Source organism: Chlamydotis macqueenii, chromosome 12, assembly GCF_036417535.1.
Source record: "Chlamydotis macqueenii isolate bChlMac1 chromosome 12, bChlMac1.mat, whole genome shotgun sequence".
Lineage (NCBI taxonomy): Eukaryota > Metazoa > Chordata > Aves > Otidiformes > Otididae > Chlamydotis > Chlamydotis macqueenii.
The window spans coordinates 14,262,769-14,279,191 of NC_141567.1; the positions used below are offsets into that span (position 1 = coordinate 14,262,769).

At 34.2% G+C, this 16,423-nt stretch overlaps 1 protein-coding gene across 3 annotated transcripts in view; it reads left to right on the forward strand.

The window, feature by feature from the left end:
• Positions 1 to 15,636, forward strand: part of UNC13C (unc-13 homolog C) — a 160,447-nt gene extending 144,811 nt beyond the window's left edge. For all 3 annotated transcript variants that reach the window (XM_086757419.1, XM_086757417.1, XM_086757418.1), the window contains 4 exons: positions 52 to 199; positions 12,232 to 12,324; positions 13,042 to 13,201; positions 13,959 to 15,636. In XM_086757419.1, coding sequence (XP_086613545.1) covers positions 52 to 199; positions 12,232 to 12,324; positions 13,042 to 13,201; positions 13,959 to 14,244 — 687 coding nt within the window. In that variant the 3' untranslated portion in view covers positions 14,245 to 15,636. The remainder of the gene's footprint in view (positions 1 to 51; positions 200 to 12,231; positions 12,325 to 13,041; positions 13,202 to 13,958) is intronic.
• The last annotated feature ends 787 nt before the right edge of the window (positions 15,637 to 16,423 follow it).

Consider the following 16,423-nt stretch of genomic DNA (forward strand, 5'->3'; position numbering starts at 1 on the left):
GCCTCTCTGAATGACTTTTTTTTTTTTTTTTTTTTCTCTTTTAAATTTTAGCAATACTTCCATGCTGGAGGAAGTGGGCTGAAAAAGAATTTCCTGGAAAAGAGCCCAGATTTGCAGTCCCTGAGATACGCTCTTAGCCTTTACACACAAACTACGGACGTCTTGATAAAGAAGTTTATAGACACTCAGAAATCACAAAGTAAGTGATCTGTAAGAAAGATGTAAGTGCATCAAATTATATTTTAAATGAATTTTAGAGTTTATTGTCACAAATTTGCCCATGTGATGTTATCCCCTATCAACTGCTGTTGTCCATCAAAGGAGCTTATCTGAGGGCAGGGCATTTCTCAGCTTGTCACTTTACATGAGGAATAGGTACCATAGCTCTATATGAATACTGAATATCAGAGTTATTTATAGGAGCACTCCACATGCAAACAGGGTTGCAGAGGCCATACCAGAATACATATTATAAATGCAAAACCAGAGTAAACTCATAGGGTATACTGGCAGCTCAAGATACATTCAGACCTGGAGGATATAAATTACTAATCACAAATAACTACAAAAAGCATGACATATCCTTTAAGGCTTCCTTTTGGGATTAAGAACAATCAATTGTGAGTAACATGTCCTTAATGTAGCATACTGATTCCATGTTACAGAACCCACACTTCTCCTTCTAGCCTGTCATCTGTGGATTCCAAAGGAATAGAAGGTTTCTGTAGGCTAAAATACAGCATTATTTTCCCTGTCTAGATTTTTTTCTTTGTGCATTTCAGAATTCAGATTCAAAACCATGCTGCTGAAAATATTGCATCACTTTTTATGCCTGCTTACCAAGATCCAAAATTTGGATACTTTCCCAAAAGCAAACCAAGGCAGAGAACATGCAAGAATATATTAGGTGTACTTCGAATCTGGACATCAGCAACACTGAAGCCACTTTTTCCTGCTCTAGATTTTGATGTAGTGCACCAAGAAAAATAGAAACACAAAGTCCTCTTCATTTAAAATATATATATACACCATTCATTAATGATGCATTTCAGAAGAGAACTTTCTGTGGTTTCAATTAGAGGGCAAGAATATTCCTAGTTATATTTTTAGGCAAAGATTCCTTCTGTTTTCAAAAAGAAGCTATTTCTTACCAGTTTTCTTATTGATCTAGAACAATATTTTCATACTTCTGTACATACAGGAACTGGTTTTATATAGATAATGTGTGTTATATTCCAAGTTGAATGGTTTCTTCGTTCTAAAAACTGCAGATTTTTGCATAATAGTAATCTACACTAGATTTCTTTCAAATGTAATGGCCATTTGTGAAAATGGCCTGTCCATCACTTAATATCTTTGGGAAGGAATACAATTTGCTGGTCTTTAAAGAATTACCCCTCTCCCACTCGTGAAAATCAGAAAAGTTTTACGTGGACAGTTAAGCTGGAAATCAATTGCTTTTACCTTTAAAGTTCAGTATACTACTCACAGTATAAAAAGCATAAAATGTTAGTTTTGTAACTTGCCCCAAGATTAATTCCAAGAAGTTATTTGCTAGGCAGCTTCCATATTAGACTGAGGATCTCTGATAATAATTCATATATTACAAGTGAGAAAATTGCTATTAAACTTTGATATATAAGGAACAGATTATTTCTTCCCCTCCTCTCAAAAAAGATTAACAATATGGATTTAGGCAAAAAAAAAAATAATTACCAATATATTTTGCTTTTCTTTATGTATACTTTCATTGTAATGTCAGATGAAAAAATTATAAGTCCTGAACCACAAACTTGAATTTTCTGATTCTCATAATGAAGTCAGCCCGAGGTCTGTGCTCATTCCTCTGCACACATTAATGTGCCTACAATTGCACACCACGTATTATCAGAAGTGTAGCCACTGGGAATGAAAGTTAAGGAAAAGTGACTCATAGCTTTTCATCATCCTTTAATGTCTCATTTAAAAGAACTAGAAAACTTGTCTACTATGACCTCCAACTGTAACTGTATCATTATCATTTAGCTAAAATAATCCTGTTTGCAAATCAGAAACTTCCTCTGAAGTATAATTAGATTTATATCTGCCCTCATATTTGTGCATGTAACCAATCTGTAATCAATAGACAGATATAATTAAACTCAAAGCCGTGGAAAAAAATAATACTTTAAAAAGTACTTTAAAGAAATTTTAAAATATTTAAAATATTTTAAATTTAAATAAAATAGCATATTAAATAATAAATATAACTGTAGATAAAAGTTTAGTCCTTCTGAAAAAAAACTAATTTCCCCTTTTTGTTCATTACTTATTTTTAGCTTCTGAATCTCATTTTAACCTATTAGATTAGTATTGCCATGATATAATTTTGGTCTCAATCCTTGACTCTTATTTAAAGGATCCAAGAATTAAAAAAAAAAAAAATTAAAAAATGCAAATTACTCAGCAAATAACTGCTGTCTACCTCCTGAACTGTTATTTCTAACAGAACTGAATGTAATTAGACAGAATGTCATTTATATTTCCACGTTTCCAATTCTGCAAAGAGCTTGACCTGGAATTTATGAGTCACTCATACACACCACAGTACGAAATGCATGATGGTGTTACAAGGCTTGTCTTCAAGGACTTTTGCTGACAGAAGAACCTGCATCTACATAGAGATGACAAGTTCTTTTGGTCCGAGGTAACTATTTGACTGACTATTTTCACCTGCAACACACATTATTAAAAAAACCGCCTCATATATTCTTAACTTCTGATTATTCTCAAGTCTCTTCTAAAGATGTTTTACATTAAAGAAGTCATTTCAACCTCAATTCCTAAACCAGTTTACATATCCCTTGTAAATCCAGAACCTCAGCAAATTATCAGTAGTGTTTAGTAGGAAAACTTTTACAGTTTTACATTCAATTAATCATAAACAGCTAATGAAACTCAGTTCTGCTTATCTGAAGTTCACATGTAATATTAACCAGAAAGTGTCCGGGTGATTCTGCAGTGCCTATTGTAAGCACATTCTTCTGGATCAGTGTTTTCTTCTTAATCAACCATACACTAGTGTTAGCACTGCCAAGAACCATTTCATGGAGCAGGTCACTTTTAGAGTCTCTAAAATGGGCACTGCTGTAGATCTAATGGATTTTGAAAAACCTGAGGGTAGTTTAGTGAAGGGAGCTGCATTTCAAAGAATGAGCGACTGGTGTCTTACACACTATGTGGTCATTGATACTTCTGCAAAGAGCACAAAACCACAGCCAAGTGAGAATCTCATAGCATCAGTAAACTGTTACCAAGTAGATCCCCTGAGGTTCAAATCTCTGATTGATTCTCTTTCTTTTGGACTTTCGTCAGCTTTAAATTGTCACTTTTCGATTTGGCACTACTAAATATACATTAGATTGTACTGTAAAAGTTATTTTTTTTCTCCTCTAAATTCAGCTGCAGGATAACCTTTTTTGATAAATTGAGACTATAATATGGATTGTTTTAAATGTCTTTTGTGACCAAACAATTTTTTGTGCACACTACACTTGTGCCAGGCATGAATCAGTTGTAAAATAGTAGCGCACTGTCAAGCCTGACCTAGAAAACCCTGCAATGCTGTATGGATAAAACACACCATGGCTGGCTAACAGCTCGATGGCAACCAGCAAGCCAGCACAGAATATCAGCAAGGAAAGCTCAAATGTTTCTGCAAAAGAGCATGTATTTGTACATTGATGTATTTATACAAGTTGTCAGCCTACATCAACTCTAGACAAAAAGGTCAAATCTCAATTCAGGCAGACAAGCTAATTTTAACTAAACTTGAGCTAAACTCAATCACAGTTTTGCAATAAAGACAGAACTATAAAAGCCGAAGGACAAACTCTTGCTCTATTTCTGTATTTCAGAAGAGAAGGAACAGACTCAGAACACTGAAGTAAAACTACATCCATATTTATTGGCCTATTGTACAAACTTACCTATTCTGTTGTGTATTTGACTTACTGTTACTCAAAGGTCAGATGGTCCTGGTGATGCTTCTCAAAATTTATTCCTAAAAAAAGAGAGAATTTTTCAGCCTGGCAGTCACCTTTTTATTGAATTAAGTTATACCTTCACATTTTGGACTACTTAATTTAAAAGCTATCAAAATTAAAAGGAGATTTATGGCTGTGATTTAGTTTAGCAACTGTCTTAAATCTTCAGTGATTTAATAAACTATAGTCTGTGTTGTGAATGTTTACATTTGATTAACATCAACTCTAATAATATTTGGATTAATATGATTTTCCTTTTAGCAAACTACATAAAAAGATGGCACCTCTAACATTACAGTGTCCTGAATTTGCTTTCATTTATTACCACTAATTTCTCCAAAATAAATGCCACTGTTGCATGTAAAATGTTTACTTACTGGAAATAGTGAGAGAAATATTCTTTCTTACACACTTACAGCAGCTTAGTTTTATAAACCTCATTAGAGAACGTTACTGTTATTGTAAGGTATATGATATAGCAATCCATAGCAGGACTGCAATATACTTTTTAGCTTGAATTTAAAGAGTTTTTATTACACAAGAAGAAAAATCAGTACTCATCTAACAATGTGGAGCTCATACTACAGTCTCTACTTGTGTGTTTAAATGGCTGCAGAAAAGGCTATTCTTTCACACCAGCTGATTTGTATCAGACTTCTTCATTCCTGTGCTGGACAACTGAAGGCTAAAAGGGGAAGAAGCATCTGAAAACAAGAAAATAAGCAGAATGAAAAATATTTACCTAATGAGAATGAGTAACTATAACAGTAACTCCATACTTGTCTTGTGCTGCCACAACATAGGGAAGGAAATTACATGGTCAAAAATGAAGAGAAATTCTTTTCAACTTCCAAGTCAAAAATCAATTCTGTGCTCCTTGGCAACCTGTAACAGAACGAGGCAAAGCAGAACCTCACTATCTTCTATATTCTTAAATATATGGAAATCAGATTCAAATACTAAACTGATAGTTAACTTAGAAAACAGCAAATGTACTGTAGTTTAGGCCACCAGATAGATGACACCTGACTACAGAAAATAAAAAATAGTTTAGCAGCTCTTATAAGTGAAAAAGGAAAGATCTTTCTTTTTCCTAGTCTTTTGCATGTCAAAACTGTTATATTAATATATAACTGTCACATTTTGAAAGCTCCACCTGTATTTTATTACGAACTTCTAAGTCCTACAGAGCAATTGCAGTTCTCTCGCAACCTACACTTCAGACAGAATTTAACTCAAGAAATAATTCCCGCTTCATCCACTGTAGTTTCAAATTGAGGTCACAATCATGTGTTACACAACCTTATTCCATGAGAGAAGAAAACAGACTTGCATTATAAGCTGCAGAAATCAGCGTGCAAACAACAGAAAACATAAGAACCATGAAGAAAGTTGCAGAATGACAACTAATAGAAGTATTCTAGCATATGCTAATATAAAAATAAATGCATTCAGAATAGTGGCAGAAAATAAATAAAGTTCACATATTAAAAAAAAAACCAGACTGCTGGTGAAGCATAAGGTTTTTACAGAATATTCCCTTAAGAGACTGTCACAAGAGACAATTTCTTTGGCTACTTCTTAAATGAAATAGTAAAGCACATAATTTAGAAATAATTTGTATATTACAGTTTCTATTAAATCTTTAAAAAAATCAACACAAACTACTGGTATCCATCAGTTATATGACATCAGTTTTTAAGAAAAAAAAATTTAAAAATTACTTTTTAATGGAATCAGTGGACCATTCACTACATTTATATAAACCTCTTAACTTGAGTGGCTGTACTCATCTGTATGTCACTTGGTTAAAATGCTGGACAGAGAGTCTGAGTGTGAGAGAGTCTGTCTATGTATCTGTCTGTCCACGTCTGTCCATTTGTGTCCGTGTCTGTCTGTATGTATGTCTGTCCATTTGTGTCCCTGTCTGTGTCCATGCCTGTGTCTGTCCACTTGTGTCTGTCCCTGTGCATCCCTGTCTGTCCGCCTGTGTCCTTCTGTGTCTGTCCCTGTCTGTGTGTGTGTCTGTGTCTGTCCATTTGTCCATGTGCGTCTATGTGTCCATGTCTGTCCCCGTCCGTGTCTGTCTATCTGGATCTGTCCATGTACACACACATGAATGAATGGATAATGCTAACTCGCTACTGGTCTCCCGGATCAAATCCAGCTCACCCCAGTTTCTTACCACATCAAATGACAAGTGGCTACAGATGAGAGTCACAAAGGGTTTGTACAATTGCCAGCCCGCATTGTCTGAAGCATGTCTTACACGAGGTAGAGATTAAGAGGAAAACCTTAAGTGGAGATTCTACTCAAACCAGTACCTTCTACTCATACCATAATATTCTGCTTTTATATTATGCTTTCTCAATTCCTCATATCGCTCTGACAATTCAGATAAATAGGAGAGAATTATTTTGATAGTTTGGCTTTGTACAATTGCAAGGTTTACAGATGCTGCAGAATCTTCTGTCAACCTCAATACGTTCACACCAAATGATCCTTCAAATAAATTATTTGTTTTCTAATCAAATACAAACCTGATAGATCTTTTCAATCTTTTCATAGCAGCCTGGTGAAAGAATAGTTGCTGGAAGTCACTCATCCAGTAACCGAACTTGAACCCCTGAAAACAAACAATTATCAATAGTTTGTATAGCGTCTTCTTAAAGCAAAGTATGCATTGCAGTTAGCGTAGTTATCACTACTAAAAAAGCAGTTTTCCCTGCTTGCCTTCCTTTTCTCTAACAAACACACATACAGAAGAGATCATATAGCTTACAACATCCAGCTCTTAACTATCAGCTTTAACTTACTCTTTGTATTAAGTGAAAATGTTAAAACATGCCCTCAAAATTTTCCTCTAAATTATAAAGCCTCAGGATCCTCTGAAAAATAACTTGATTAGTCACCCTGATCTTTTGTCTTCTAATAAATTAGCAGATGAATCCCAGACAAATATATGTATTTTATTGTCATTATTCATCAGATGACAACATATGCTTGTCTGAATTAAAACGGTGCTTCCATAGCTTATGTAGTTCCTGGAGCATTGGGCACTGCAAAAGCTTGAATATTTCTTCAACTTTTTCGTTCTTATGTCCTATACAGAAAAATAAGGTTAAAGCATAGGTCCAGTATTCCAATAAAAGGTCAGATTTATGATGAAGAAGCTAGCTAGCAAATGGGATAGGATAGGGTTACCACAGGGCAATATTGCCAGTTCAGCTGGTTTTATTGCCTGGCTCAGAGTGCTTAGTGAGCTCTTCTATGTCTCAGGTACTAAAATCATGTCATGCATGATTATTAGTTTGCATGCAGTTGTTTTTCTTTTAAACTAAATTTCTAATCCCCGGAGAGGTAAACAAGGTCTTGAAATCTTGAATCCTAAAAGCCAGAGAGAAAAAAAAAAAGAGGGAAAAAAAAAGTTAACCTCCATAGATTTAGGGATGTTTAATACAGCTAGAAAGATTGTTTTAGAGCCTAGCTTATTACTTTTGACTACTCTGGGCAAAAATACTGCAAAAGTCACCACTTACTTGCAACACCTTTATAGGTACCTGGATGGGAGGAAGAGAAAGTCAATAAGCTAAAACAGTCCAGGGAGAAGACAGTATTATAGTTCTCCCCAGACATAAAAATTTAGGAACCTTAGACATGAGAATGAGGCAGTGTAGATATACATAGAAAGACTTGATCAAATAAATATAAAGTTAATGGAAAGGCTGAAAAAAACTCCGTAAGAAAGAATGACTTACATTTGGTAGGGAAGTTGGGGAAATCGGAGAGCTCAAGTAGGGTAGAAAGGAACAATCAAATCTCAAGTTGATTGTAGATGCATGCCACCTGGAAGAAGATTAACACGAAATGTCAACATGGTAATATGAATTTAAGGAATGAGCAAATCATGAAATTCCAAGATGAACAAAAGAAAAAAAGTTTTTGTCAAATCTCATCTTACCTTTTTACAATTATTATGTAAGCACTGTTCAGTACAAAAACACGTTAGTATTTAAGTTCAGATGGGTGTTAGGTAAATGTCAGATTCCTTTTCTGCTTCATGAAGTGCTCCATCTGCATAAAGTAAAATATTTAATTCACATTTATCTTCTCAACTTAGGAGTAGTTTCAGCTCTTCAATAAATGTAAGGAACCATGAATGTATGGAAAATTGGACTATAATTGTGTGAAGAAAAAATATATAGTAAGTTCAAGTAAAGGACTTCTAACAATATATTTTTATATATTCAATAAATTCTGACACTCAGCGCTTTCTTTTGAAAATAAATAATAGATTATTACATTGTGTTATAGTATAAAAGCTTTTCAAATACAAGTAGGAGCCCTGTTTTCAAACACCTGAGAATAAACACCGATCTCTTTTGGACACTGTGTAGACTGCTTACTAGATCCCAGCTTCCAGGTATTGAATCCGTTCTCTCCACAGAGATACATAACTTCTCACATTAGGAGGGGGATATAATACATTTCCAAGTTCTCTGGAACTTGAGCTGAAAAAGGCTGTCAATCTAGATCCACATCAGTTTTTGATAACCTAACAAATAAAATCTAAAGCGGCATTTATAGTGGAAGAAGTAGTAGATAAGCAACCATAAAGTTTTCAAACATAAAGCAGAATTATTTATAAGTTTGTTAAAATTCTAATGAGTTACATTACAGCACTAAAGGAAGAAAAGCACAATCATCCTCTGCAGTGCAGAGCTAGATATTTGCTGTCAGTTAAATCGAGTTGTTAAATGTGGCAGGATAAACGGACCTTTCTATAGTGCAGTCAGAATCATTAATTCCTCCTGTGACTTTACAAGGACTGGTAGCAAGAAAGAAAATAAACCAGCAGAAATAGAGAGATCAGAGACTTTAAAATGAAGTGCCATAGTTCTTGAATGTCAACAAAAGCTGATATAAGCAAATACTGAGTGACCTAGAATTACATCTCTAGTTTCTTCAGCAGGTCAGAGAGAGGGCGAGACAAGGCAAATACAAGATGCACAGGGTGCTAACTGAACGCAACCAAGCTTCTATTCTAGGCTCCACTAGAAATTGTCTCTGCTTGCTGAGACATTCTGCTGTGGGAGGTTTCCTCAACTATAGTGAAACAAAGGGCCACTTCAATGCCAGCTGTTTTCAGTATAAAACTGTGTGACATTTTACACAGATTTCTTTATAACCACATCAAACAGTACTATACATACAGGACCAATCCCACTATATATTTGCAGTAATGCTTAGAGCACTGTTGTGAATTAAGAACTACTAGGAAATGTGAAGAAAAAGAGGAATTAAGGAGGCCTTTGCAAGGATATACTTTGCATAGTCAAAAAAAAAAAAAAAAAGTTGGAAAACCAGAACAAGACTTGTCTGGTAGATTTAGATTTTGTCTTGGTAAGATCTAATGTGCCACTATTATAGGTGAATGCAGCATTCTCTGTTATTAACATCACTCACAGGTTGCTGTATAAGCCAATTGTTTTCTCTCAAAACATTTATCCTAAAAGGCTTTTTTAAATTAAAGGCTAAAACAAGTAATGTACACTGGTTGATATTTTCCATGATATTCAGGATCAGCCTGACTCACCTTCTACTGCAGCCAGTGGTAAATTGTTGTTAATTTTCCTTGGGAGAGAGTTTGAGAACTTCTTATACGCTCTTCTCAGGACATTCAGTTTATCCTGTCCATTTAGTGTCCCTGTGATTTACATGTTGTACATTCCTGGTTCTCTTCTCTCCTTCAGCTTGGCAATGAAAGCTTTTTAATCAGAACAAGAGAGTAATGGCTTAGTTACAGTAAGCTCAACTCAAAATTCATAGCTGAAGATGGCTATATGTGGAAGCAAAAGCATCATTCATAAAAAGGTCCACCACCACAAAAAGAGCTTGTTATGGTTGAATTGCATGCAGTTTGTAACGATTTGAAAAGGTGGAATTTCACAATAGGAAAGAACAAGACAAATTAACACCCTAGAAGCTCCAACTTCTACTCTCTTTGATTTACTTTACAGTATCAGAAAGCCAATGAGAATGATCTATATATAAATGTATATTATATATTGTATTGGAGTATTAGTGCAGACAAACTTCCTTCTGAATTTCAGGTTTAAAGAATTTTAGGTGTTAATCCACATAAATATAAGGGGAGGTGTTTGCAGTTTTCATACAAGTCAGCACACTGTGTTAAATGTAACTTCGTAACTTAACCAGTGGGTCAGGAATGTAACTCCATTAAAAACACTGTGCATAATAAAAATGAGGCCTCTTTTTAAATCTTGTTTTTCTGGACAGAATGTTTTTTAATAGCACTTTGTACACCAATTATTTTTTTAAATTTATAAATAAATTTTACTTCAAGAAGCATAAACTCAGTGTCAATATTATGCTGCTACTGATACATGATGTAAAGATACCATGTTTGCAAGAGGGAAGGAAATAATCTGTAACTATGTCACCTTGACCAAATGAGAATTGCCTTTCTCTTCCTAAATAAAAGCTAGTTTTACTGCACAATCAGATAATTCACTGTTTTACTCTTCTAAATAAAGCTGTTCTACTGATTTTATTTAGTTTTTCTAGTCCATTTCATTCCTATCTATTTATACATGTTCTTAAAAAGAATTTATATATTATTTATTGTGAACAAGATGTAGAGAGGTTCAACTTAATTAGAGGTCCTGCATAGTGCAGCTTTAAGTAATTATTCAAATACAACAAGAAGCTTAATGGCTGCCACTGAAACTAAACTTCCTCTGTGATTAAAAATCTGGTATCTAACAAATTACCTATTGACAAGTCAGAAGTGGTCCAAACCCTCTGGCTAGTACATCTAGCAGAAAAATTTGTACAGGTACTTTGGGATTCAGAAGTAGCAACTATAAGACTGTATTTTTGCTAAAACACTGTTAACTACACTTCAAAAGTGGATTCATGATAATTCCAAGCCAAACTCGCCTGAAATTTGGAAATGTAGAACAGTATTCATGGGTTCCGAGCAAGTTAATTGAGCTACCGAATTTCCACATTTTGATCTGTCAGGAAAAAAAACACTTGTTCTCTGAAGCAGTAATGCTTAGAGTAAGAGTATTTAATTGACCTTGCAATGTTCAACCAGTGTAGAGAACATAATTACAGATTATGCCAACACAACCAATAAATATCACTGTAGAACACATTTCTAGGAAGCCGCTGATGGTGAAATGAGGAAAAAAATATATATGATAAAGAAAATATTATATATATTCTGGGTATAAACTAATTCGGTGGGGGGGGGAATCATTTCTCCCAGTATGATTACACAAGACACACCTCTTCTCAGCACCCCTTCCTTAATTCCTATGTGAGTTGCTGGAAAACTTCAGAAGCAATGTTTTCTTCTCCTCACATATATGGATGAGGAACCAAGGGGGTAAGGATTTTCTGTATAAATAGAAATAAGAGAGAGAATCTTTCCTCTACTAACCCACAGAAACAATAGCCAGTTATAAAGGGGCAGTAATTTGCTTTAGTATATTGTTCACAGAGATTAGACAGGGGAGCAAGTGCACAGTTCACAGAGTTCAGTGTTCACAGTCAATCAATTAAAGAACAAGTAAACATATTCCATTTTTTTTATATTGTACTGTTATAAGAGGATATATTAAAGGACCTTTCAATACATACTGAGAGTTCTTTTTATAGAACCAAGTTTCTGGCTCCTCTGCCATTCCTAAAACCTTCCCTTTTTTTTTTTTCTTTTAAGCATCTGTGTCTGTGCTAGTGCAGAACTTTAGTAGCATGCTTAGTCTTAACAGAACTTTACTCCCAGCAAAGAATTAATCAATAACAATGTAGGAATAACTTTCCAAATGCATACTCAGAACAAGATTTTTGGGTGCACATGCAAACAAAGTTGGATGAAACCACCATCTTTTGCATTTCAGGATGCAAACACTTCTAATGACAACAGAATGGAAGGTTTCAAATGAAAGGTTGTGGATTTGTTCATTTTGCTGAGGCATTTTACATAGACGTTTGCAATTTCTAGGTGCTTTTGTGGCAAAGTCACTTATGAATCTGCAACGGATTCCCACTTAAATATGAAACATATGTCAGAAATTTCTAAGTGTTTCAAAAGTACCACTTATCTTCTTTCACTGTCTATTTCTTTTGACATTTTGTGAAGCCCAGTGTGCTAACCTACTAATTATTATTTCAGGTCAAACCACTAATAATTCAGTGGGTGAGATATCTATACAGGTGGATGTCTCTACACATCCTGGCACTGGTGAGCATAAAGTCACTGTAAAAGGTAAGTTTCAAAAAGCTAATTTTAAAAAGAAAGCAACCAGAAACTTGAAAACCCCCAAGTGCTACATCCTAAGTAAAACATACCAATAATGAAATAACAAATATTAAACGTTACAGTACTTGTAAAGCCATAAGTACACTTAACTTTTTCCTTGCTCAACATCAGCAGAAGTTAAGATTATGCAGGTAAGTGCTATCTATGTTTCTCTACGTAGACAGTTAAAATTTATTCTATGAAGTTATGGAGTTATGCATTCTAATGTGCCAAATTATACTTCTGAATTTCTTGCACATAATTAAGTTTTCCAAAAGCTGTAGGAAAGCTGGGTGGTGAATAACTACACCAAGACTTAAAATGTTCCATTTTTAACAAAATGCTTTTGTTCTGCACAACCTGAATTCCATGGGAAACCTAATACCATTTACATTAGTATAAGCTGAATTTTTAATTACAGCAAAGGTATCAGATAAATGAGTTGTTAATGTAAAGCATTTTTAAGACATATGTTTATATTTGCTGCTGTTGTAACTGGAAGTACTCAGACATCTTACCTGGCAGAGAACAGGCAAAGTTCCTCCCTAGGCTTGCCAGGTTCTGGTATCCTGTCAGAAAGCTCTCAGGTCACCTCTCATTGGCTGTACAAAGTCATACTAGATAATCAGTTGGAGCTCTTCAAATGGAATTTCATTTAACTTCAAATATATTATTTCTTTATAGTTGTAGCAATTAATAATCTAAACTGGCAAACAACAGCTATGTTCCGGCCATTTGTGGAAGTTTGCATGTTAGGTCCTAACCTAAGTGACAAGAAAAGAAAACATGGAACCAAGACAAAAAGCAACACCTGGTCACCAAAATACAATGAAACTTTCCAATTGTAAGTCTTTTTTGTCTGCTAATTGCATATATTATGCAAATTTTGTTGGAATGTCTTGCTGTTAAATTGGTAAGATTATAAAAAACCCCATCCTAAGGACACTGTACACATCAGAGTCCATAGATATAGACACCACAATTATTTATTAATTTCCATCTTCTCTTTATATGAAGATCACAACTGCTAAGCTTTCAGTCTTACAAAAGCTGGTTAAAATGCACAATTTGTTTCCCTACACAGGAATAACTACTTATATACCCAGGAATCTATTTGTCTAAGTTGTTATCTGGACTGAAGCATTGATTATTACTGCTAGGTATCTGGGCCTTTATGATTGTTGAGATATCTAAATATGTAAAGGGTTGTGCATGTGTTAATGGTATTATTTATCTCTTTTTTTTTTTTCAGTTGATGTAACAATGTGGTTATGGTAGTTATGGAACTAGTTTAACATTTTAGGTACATTCTAGGGAATGGTAACAGTGTATTTCAGATATTGAGGGAATGATGAATTCTCTGTTTCTGTCCAGGTCAGCAGGAACAGAGGTTACATCATCAGTAGCACCTGAGAGTTTAACTGTATAGATGATTTAAAACTAAATGATACTCTGTTGCAAAAAAAAAAAAAAAAAAAAAAAAAAAAAAAATTAAACTACCACTATTACTTTAATTTTTACAAGATTTCTAAAGTACGTTCATTCCTTACGGGAATTAAACGGAACTCCTTGTTCTAAATTCATGTTTTTAATCCATGCAGCATTTTGAGTAATGAAGATAAGCCAGGAGCCTACGAGCTTCACCTCTCAGTGAAAGATTACTGCTTTGCTCGGGAAGATCGCATTATAGGAATGACAGTTATTCAGCTGCAAAACATAGCAGAGAAAGGTAGCTGTGCATCTTGGTACCCCTTGTTGAGAAACATCTCTGTAGATGAAACTGGGTTGACAATTCTTAGAATACTTTCTCAGAGGACCAATGATGAAGTTGCTAAAGAATTTGTGAGACTTAAATCAGAAACAAGATCTGCTGAAGAAATGGCCTAAAATACCCAAGTAATGCGAGATTGTTGCCGCCAAGAACATAGAGTGCTGTTGTCTGAATAGTGCATGCATGTGCAAATCTGTGGGAATGTTTAACTAACTATGTTTTCAGTGTTTGCCAGTACCTATGTACTATATTTGCAAAGTATGTCAAGGAGCTGTATATCTTTTATACGTATTTTGGTCTTTGGTAAAGTAATTGTTCCAATGAAGTGCCAAAACTAATATTAAGGGTAAATGTTTCATCTTATCTTTTTAAATGTTGATTTCACCTCATCACAATTCCTTTATTTTTTACCACTTATTAAGAAATAATTAGCTTTTAAAATTGGTTAATAGGTTGTCTCTGTTAAACTACTGTGTTGCTTATTCTAAATTAAGTTACCTCCCTTACTATTATTTCAAAAAAGATGTACCTAGTTTTCTTCAAACTATCATTTTATGCAAACCTCATTTTAGGTATCTTACTGGTGACTTTTTCTATCATTACTACAGATGCAGTTACTTATAGAAAGTGTTTGTAATTTTGTAATTACCAATATAAAGTAATGATTTTTTTGCATAAAAAATGAAAAAGGATGGAAATATTTTATGCTAATCTTTTTCCAACCTTTCATAAATATCACTGTGAAGAAATGCTGTCAAAGCAAGTTCTCAAGAAGCTGTGCTTATTAGAGTTTGTTACTGATGTTTGATATCTTGAGATAACTTTGTTCTTCAAAACTGCCAAGGTAATATCATATTTGTATTAAAAAGGTAAACCAGTATCTGTAGAAAAAGATTGCTATATGGTACAGTTTATGTGCTTTTAAAAAAAAAAATCATTTTTAAAATGATATGGCCCTGTACAAGGGGTAGTAGTTTGGAACATGTAATGCTGGGTTGTGGTTTGTTTCTAGAAATTGTTTATTAAAAGAAAAGATGCTGTTAGCATTTTCACTCAGAGTTATTAATGTTGCTTTACATACTTAGCTGTAACATCAGTTAAGTGCTTTATTTCTTTATTTTTTTTAGAAAAGTTCGACAGTTTGTACTTATGCAACATTACTATGTATTGCACTAAAGCAAACTCCGTGTCCTGTAAATATATTTAGTGAGAAATTGTAAAATAAAGGACGAAGAAACTGCTTCTAGATTTGTCATTTGATATTATTTATGTACCTATAGATTTTACGTGCATGTAAAGTCCATGCAATGGACTTACAATATAGCCTTATAATATATCTAAGTACGATTTCCAGTGTCTAGTATCTGACTCTTTTATAAGTGTAAGATTTGATACGTCAGTGTCCTAAAAATCTGTAATGAAAGAGGTAGGCATTTTGTTAATGCACTTTCATATTATATGATGTTCTGTAACAATACACCAAATACATATGATGTTCTGTCATAACATATGTAATTGTCATTGGTTTTGGTTACAAGTGTTTCGAATAGCACAGGCTGGAGCTTCCAACTCTGCTTAGGGACAGAAATACATAAGAGGAAATGAGGACATATAGCTACTATCTCGATGCCAGTCTTTTAAAAATGTAGTACTTGGCGTAGGTAAACCAGATTTTTTTCAGGATATCATTTTGTGAGATATCTGGATGTCTTTCAACACCCTCAATCCTCTTGCCTGAATACTAAAAAGTAGGTTTGCCAGAAGTACATTTAGAGAATATCTGCACAGCCTTTAGAGAGTTAACAATACTTCACTAAGATTATAGTGGGGGCAGAGAGGGATGGGAAACAAGTTATCTTATTACTGTACATCCAGCTGATAGTTACGCATTGAAGAATACATTATGGCTGAGGGAGATTTTGACGGGTACACCTGTTAACTCATCACTTCAGAAAGCCATTTCTCCATGTGAAAAGTAATGCTGATAATTTCACATTTCTAAAACCAGTTCACTAATTTAGATGTTGACTCCTTAAACAATTCTGAGAATGTAACTTTAATAATACCTACTAATTATAGGTTGCATGTCACTTTAAATACTTGCAAAACTCTCTTAAGGACTGAGACCCCCAAAAATCAATCTTGAAACTGAACCAAGCCTTTTAATGTTTCAGATGTATTTTGTGAGTGGTGGTATACTTAAAAGTAAAATTCAGATGTAGTTCCAGGAACTTCAATAAAATTAAGGAGGACTTTATCTGAGTCTGTATAATACCACCTTCTGAGAAATTACCG